This window comes from Ovis aries, chromosome 12 (assembly GCF_016772045.2).
Source record: "Ovis aries strain OAR_USU_Benz2616 breed Rambouillet chromosome 12, ARS-UI_Ramb_v3.0, whole genome shotgun sequence".
NCBI classification, from domain to species: domain Eukaryota; kingdom Metazoa; phylum Chordata; class Mammalia; order Artiodactyla; family Bovidae; genus Ovis; species Ovis aries.
In genome coordinates, this window is record NC_056065.1 from 37991756 (window position 1) to 37999584 (window position 7829).

At 35.4% G+C, this 7829-nt stretch overlaps 1 protein-coding gene across 1 annotated transcript in view; it reads left to right on the forward strand.

Annotated features, from left to right (window-relative positions):
* The window catches only part of LOC101104591 (putative dimethylaniline monooxygenase [N-oxide-forming] 6), a 29036-nt gene extending 22205 nt beyond the window's left edge, over positions 1–6831 (forward strand). The window contains exons 8-9 of the mRNA XM_004013688.6: positions 762–834; positions 2603–6831. Of these exons, the coding sequence (XP_004013737.2) occupies positions 762–834; positions 2603–2945 (416 nt within the window). The 3' untranslated portion in view covers positions 2946–6831. The remainder of the gene's footprint in view (positions 1–761; positions 835–2602) is intronic.
* Positions 6832–7829: the final 998 nt, after the last annotated feature.

Below are 7829 nucleotides of genomic sequence, written 5' to 3' on the forward strand. Positions count from 1 at the left end.
CCTGCTATGCACAAGGCTCTGTCTTGGCACTTAAGATACATGGAGCAAAATGACCAGAATTCTGGTCCCTTACTTTCTCATAGGGGCACAGCAAATATCTGACCACAGGGTACCAGCAGGCTGAGGTGAGATACTAACAATGATTGGGGAGTATTCACGAGAATGTCATATATCCCCTGCCATTATTACAGAGCCAAATGAGCTACAGTTAGCAATTGGAAGAGGCCTCCATTAATGTGAAATTTACAAAAAACTAAAAATTTTCTGTCATCCCTTAAAATATCCTCCTTGGCTACAGGCTGATGTTGGAAAATCCAGATTTCCTTCCATTGTCCCAATTGAATTGCCATGGACCTTAGATTGAATTATTTTACCAGACTATCTCTTGAGATCATTCTTGGTAAGAGGATGCAGAAAGAAATATGAAGACACTGGTAAGCTATTATATGCACGAGTCATGTTGAGGATTAGGCCCTCCATAATGTCATCAGAAGTATAAGACTCAGTCACTTGAAGCTACAAACTTTTCCACTGTCACTATCTCATGGAAGGCCAGCTTTGCAATTCCCAGAGCAAGTTCATTGGCTTCTCAAATCTTTGTTTCTGTGAATTCTTATTCTGCTAAACACACTAAAGATAGTTCCTCTTGATAGAAAATCTGTTATGGATATAGTTCATAAACACTAAATGAAATTCATCATGTGTAATTGCATATTTCTGATTTTTCTTTTTCAATATCTCTGACTTCATTTCTTTTTTAGATTCATGTACCTTGCCAACTACAAATGAAATGATGGATGACATTGAGGAGAAAATGGGGAAGAAACTCAAATGGTAAGAGATGGTACTTGCTAATGAACAAATCTTAAAATTTGCCTTTTGTGTAGGAAAACATTAATAGATTCTATAACCTTGTCATTAGTCCGTTCACATTTTTGAAACACTTGCTATAATCAAGCGGTATTAGATGAGCAAATAATAATCATTATATTTCTCCTCTATAACGCTAGCACACAAGTTCTCAAACAGGGGTGATTTTCCCCCGCAGGGGACATTTGGCAAAATCTGGAGACATTTCTGGTCATTGCAAGTGAAGAGGGCATGCTACTGGTATCTAATGGGTAGAAACCAGGAATGCAGAGGACAGTCCACCTATACAAAGAATTATCCATCTCAAAGTGTCAATAGTGCTGAGGTTGAGAAATGACTGTTTTCCCAAGAGCTTCTTTCCCATCAGCCACATGTCTACCACAAATTAGCTAACTGGAAAGTGAGCAGTGGCAATGCTGTAACAAGAAAACCAAATACAGTATTAAATAGAGTTCACCTGCCCTAATATTTTCTACTAAAAGAATAGTCACTTCTGATCCATCCAATCATGAGTTTTCACGTAACCATAAATGGGACTGGTAGGAAGTTAAGTGACTCAACATCAGATGTATAAATGTACTCTTTTGTGTTAATCACTCCTATAAAATTCAGTCCTTTTTAAATTAAACATTAAAATCTATTAAAAATAATTAGGTAATGGATCACATATAGATGAATAAGTGACCATATAGGAAGTATTTCTACTTTAAAATCTCTAACATGTCATTCATTAAAGGCCCAAGAAAGTCATTAGCTAAGGGCCTAAAGAAGAGAAGACATGGGTATACTCAGACTCAACAAAACCTTCCCTATTTCATACAGAAAGCCATCACAATATTGTAATTATCCTCCAATTAAAATAAATATTTTTTTAATAAAAAGATCAGCCAAAAGATACCTCCCCTGCACCTCCTCCAGTTCACAGGACAGCTCTGTGAAATGAGCACTCCTATGTGCTAACAGTTCACGCAGCTTACTCTGCTTACTACCCTTTATGACTGAAGCCAATAAGAAGAAAAAGGAGGGGAAAGAGAGGCCTTAATGTCAATCTTATTCTTAAGAGTTTCTAAAAGCAAATGAGATCACATTCCAACTAAATGTATGAAACAATTTATAAATTGCAGCAAATATTAAAACTATTCATAAACCCAATTTAAAACACATCAATATAAAAATCTAACTCTGGAGAAGATCTTAAGCAAGTGTCATATAAAGAATAATCATGTATCAAAGACTAAGTTAATTAGCCAACTTGAGACCCTAGGGTCAGTTCACCCATGGCTAGAAGCAAAAGCCCAAAATGACATCATAGTTGAATAGAGGTTAGAAAGGAGAGGAAAAAACAAAAACAGGTCATTTAAGTCAAAGAACATATGATGCATTCTATGTTGTGAGAAAAGAGAGGAGTCATGGCGTATTACTGGAGGTAAGTTAAAGTGAAGTTGCTCAGTCGTGTCCAACTCTTTGCGACCCCATGGGCTGTAGCCTACCAGGCTCCTCTGTCCATGGGATTTTCCAGGCAATAGTCCTGGAGTGGATTGCCATTTCCTTCTCCAGGGGATCTTCCCAACCCAGGGATCAAACCCAGGTCTCCCGCATTGTAGACAGAGCCTTTACTGTCTGAGTAAAATGCTACTTTTCTGAAAGTAAAAGAAAAAAAAAGAAAGAAAGAAATTTGTGCCTCTGTTTACAAATGTGGCACTCACTGCAATGTGTTATTTTGTTTCCTCAGGTTTGGCCAGAGCCAGACTTTGCAGACAGATTACATCACATACATGGATGAACTGGGCTCCTTCATAGGGGCCAAACCTAACATACCATGGCTCTTCCTGACTGATCCCCAGCTGGCCCTGGAGGTGTACTTTGGTCCTTGTAGCCCATACCAGTTTCGACTGATGGGACCAGGGAAGTGGGATGGGGCCAGAAATGCCATCCTGACCCAATGGGACAGGACATTAAAGCCAACCAGGACAAGAGCTGTCAGTGAAGCTAAAAGACCCCAACCCTTTTACAATTTGCTTAAAATTCTTTTATTCCCAGTGCTTCTTCTGGCTGCTTTACTTGCATTTCATTGATAAGAAATTTATTTGGGTCTCAGAATTCAGCCTAGAAGTTTAATTGCAGATATGTATATACATATATTAAATTTTACAGCTGTTGTTTCCTTTCTTGCAGATGTAAGAATAAATCCTAGCCCATCTGACTAAAGTCTAAATAAAATGGAAAATAGTATCTCTCTTTATGATAAGAATCTATACTTTAAATAGATTTTCACATACTGAATTGGCAAGTTTGGAGATGATCAAGATAAAGAAAAAGATGGGAGGGTATATGGGAGTGAGCCCAGATTTGTTGGCTGAATAAAGTTTAATAAGCTTTTTAAAGTGTGTTTGGTCATGGGGAGAATTTACATCACAAAAAATGTTAAGTCTTATAACCCATGACACTGTATATCTCTCTATTTTAGATCTTTAATTTCTCCCTCTGTAGTTTTTAGCACTGTGCCCATTTTATGTCATGTTTATCCTGAGTATTAAGCATTTTTGAATATTATAGTTTAGCATGCTTGGGGCTGGTGCATGGGGATGACCCAGAGAGATGTTGTGGGGAGGGAGGTGGGAGGGGGGGTCATGTTTGGGAACGCATGAAAGAATTAAAGATTTTAAAATTAAAAAATAAAAATAAATTTAAAAAATAAATAAAAACATATCCAACATCAAAAAAAAATAATTTTTTAATTTCTTATTGTTTATTGCTAGTATATAGAAATGCACTCATTTGTTCTAGGAACTTTATGTAGATCCTATATACTCTACATAAACAATCATGTTGTCTAAAAATAAAGATATTTTACTTCTCTCATTTATAATTAAATGTCTTTTATTTCTTTTTCTGCATTATTGCACTGAATAGAAACTCCAGTATTTTGGATAAAAGTGGGGAGATCAGACATCCTTGCCTTGTTCTTGGTCTTAGGAAGAAAACATTCAGTCTTTTACCATTAAACATGATCTAACTATAGATTTTTCATTAAATTGAAGAACATTTCTTTTGTTCCTAGTTTTCTGACAATTTTTATCAAGAATGGATTTTGTCTTTTTCAACTACTTTTTTCTGCATCAGTTGAGATGGTCTCTTTTTTGTTTTAGTTTATAAATATGGTATTTATTAATATGGTGAATTCCACTGTCTGTTAAACCAGTCTAGCATTCCTGAAATAAAACCCAACTTGGTCATGATGATATTATCCATTTTATATGCAGTAGGATTATATTTGTTAACATCTGATAAGAAATTTTATACTTTTTTCTGTCAGGGATATTAATCTGTCTTTAAGTTCTCATAATATTTTTGTCTGGTTTTGGTATCCACGTAATGATGGACTCATAGAACAAGTTGAAGAATATTCTGTCCTCTTTGTCTGGCAGAGTTGTATATAATTGGCATTATTGTTTTCTTAAACTTTTAATGGGATTTACCAGTGAAGCCATCTTTAATCTGAAGTTCTTTGTGGGAAAAATGTTAAACTGAAAATTCAAGTTCTTTCATAGATGTAGGACTATTCAGGTTATATGTTTCTTCTTAAGAGAGTTTTGGCAATATGAGTATTTCAAGCAATCTGTAGCTTTTACATTAGGTAATTCAATAGTGACATGATAGTCTTATCAACAAGTGGTACTGGAACAATTGGATATTTATATGATATAAAAATAGTGATTTGAAACATAAAAACACTTGAGAATAAGAAAAGTGAAAATTTGAACTTCCCTGGCAGCACAGTGGTTAAGAAACTGCCTATTAATGTAGGGTACATGGGTTCAATCCCTGGTCCAGGAAGATTCCATATGCCACAGGGAAACAAAGGCTGTGTGCCACAAATACTGAGCCCATGTTCTAGAGTCCATGAGCGGCAACTACTGAGACCCTGTGCCACAGCTTCAAAGCCCTCATTATCTAGAGCCTGTGCTCTGTAACAAGAGAAACTACAACAAGTAGAAGCCCACACACAGTAACTAGAGAGTAACCCCACACACAACTAGAGAAAGTCCATGCACAGAAACAAAGACCCAATGCAGCCAAAAATAAAAATAATAAAAATAAATAAATAGAAGAGAATGGAATGAAACATTTTTTTAAAAAAAAGAAGAAAAGTGATATTCTGTGTAAAAATGTCTATGCTTCAAGAACATGTTTCAGGGTGTGAAGAGTCTCTTCCCAATCCAGACCCAATGCTACAGGGATGCTTTCCCCAACCAAGATTCTCGTGGAAGTGTGGATAAGTACAGTGTTGGCTCTTTTGATCAAAAAAAAAAAAAAAAAAAAACTAAGCCAGCTGGAAATTTCATTGGCAAATTGGAGTAGTTGGTATCTTATTCAATCAACAGGGCTATACTGATTTTTATCAAACTAAATTTGATGGGATGCTATTTACAACGTCTGTGTACTTAGTCCTGTGTAGTAAACAGACTTAAGTATATCTTTTTCCCATCATATTTACCAGTTATGCAAAATAAGATGAGAACAAAGGAACACTGAGGAGCAACAGGGGTCTACAGAGCAAGGCAACTCAAGGGCACTTCATATTCCTGACTGAGTACTTAGCTGGATCTTTGGTGAAATTCATGTTGTATAAGAATGTGTGTATGTAGGTGTGTGAATATGTTTGTTACTGAATTCAGTGTGAGGATTATAGCAGGCAAACTCATTAACAAAGTAAACAAACAAAACATTTTTTATCTGTTCATTATCATTGATAACCACTGATTTTTTTTGACATCAGATTGGGAGAAAGTCTAACAGTTAAGCAACTGCTGGTTTCCCATCAAACACAAACTTCTTTTTCCCCAAACTTTAAACTTTTTATTTTGTATTGGGGTACAGCCAATTAACAATATTGTGGTAGTTTCATGTCAATAGCAAAGGGACTCAGCCATACACAAACTATTTTTAATGTTCTCTTTTACTCCTAAAATCCTAGCATACAGTAATAAATTAAAGTGAGATAATATACTTAGTGTGACCATCACAGAACTCGTTACCATTGACTCTCTTTCATGTTTGAGAGTATGAAGAATATGTGGGAGAAGATGGAAAACAGTATTCTAATAAGGAATGAACTCATCAAAGCCACGAATAAAACAAATTCAAGTTCAGTGATAGAAGTAAAGGATATAAAAAGGCAAGTGATAGAAAATAAGGATGAACAGGAAGGTAGGGCCAAACTAGATACAGTGTTATATTTTATACTAAGGGCTTTCAGTTTTACAACATTGAAGTGCAGCACAAGTCACCCCAAAATATGCCACTATGGCAAAAGGATTATCTTGAGGTGAAGCCAACTGGGAATCAGACACAAGAAAAGCTATCTGCCCAAAAGCAGGACAGAAATTCACAAAGAACAAAGGTTAATACCTAAAGACAACTTTAGACTCTATCAGCCTGGAAAAAGCACTAGAGGAATCTACATAACAAACTTTACTAAACAGTGTCTATCTTCACCCTTGAAAGCAAAAATCTGCTTTATTTTGTCCTGTCATTTCTCCACAAGTTTATTATCTTTTTGTTGAAAAATGCTATGTAAATTGGAATTCTAAGCCATCTTGGGGAGTTACCCATTTTCCTCTGGGCATTCCCCATGTATATATGAGGCATACATGTTAATAAACTTTCGTTTTTTTTTTCTCTTATGAACTTATCTTTAATTACAAGGGTCTCAGCCAAGAACTCAGAAGGCTAGGGGGAAAATTATTTTTCCTTCCCTAGAATGTCTACTGCCAAGAGCCAATAGAGGAAAAAATAGATCATACAATATGAATTTTTTGAAACTTTACGAGTTCAAAATTAACCTCAATTTATTTTTTCAAGCATACAACATTATATCTATGCTTCTATATAACCTACAGTGTGCTCAACACCAAAAATTTAGGTTTCATTGATCACAGTACATCAGATCCCCTTCACCAATTTGATCCTCTCCCTCTGGTAAACACTACTTTGTCCCCTACACGGTTGGGGGTTTTTGTTGAGTTTGTTCTTTGATTTGTTATATCTCACATATGATAAAATCATATGGCTTTGCCTTTCTCTGTCTGACTTATTCCACTTGGCAAAATACCAAGGTCCATTCACTTTGTCACAGTTGGCAAGATGTTATTTTTATGTCTGAGTAGTATTCCATAACACATACACACACACACACACACACACACACACACACACACACACACACACACACACCTTTGTATACACTGCTTCTTTATCCATGTATCCACTGATGGGCACTTAGGTTGTTTCCATATATCGGCTATTGTAACTAGTGCCATAGTAAACATACTGGTGGATATAGCTTTTCAAATTAGTGCTTTTTATAGTTCTTTGGATAAAGATGCAGAAGTGGGATAGCTGGATCATATAGTAGTTCTATTCTTAAAACTGTAATATTTAGAGGAATCTATATATTGTCTTCCAGGATGGCTGCACAAATTTCCATTCCTACTTTTTCCTATATCCTTGCCAACATTTGTTATTTCTTAGCTTTTTGATAATGTCAATCTAACAAACATGAAGTAATATATCATTGTGATTTTGATTTGCATTTCCCTAGTAATTAGTAATTCTGAACATCTTTTTATGTGCCTGTTGACCATCTGCATGTCTTTTTTGGAAAAATGTTGGTTCAATTCCTCTGCCCATTTTTTAACTGGGCTCTTTGGGTTGCTTTTTTTTTTTTTTGCTGAACTGTATGACTTCTTTCTGTATTTTGGATATAGTTACTTATCAGATATATTATTTGCAACTATCTTCTCCCATTTGGTAGGTTGTCTTTTTATTTTAGTAATGGTTTCCTTTCCTTTCCTTTCCTCCTGTGCAGAGGCTTTTTAGTTTGATATAATCCCATTTGGTTGCTATCACTTTTTTTTTATTTTTATTTTTACTTTATTTTGCTTTACAATACTGTA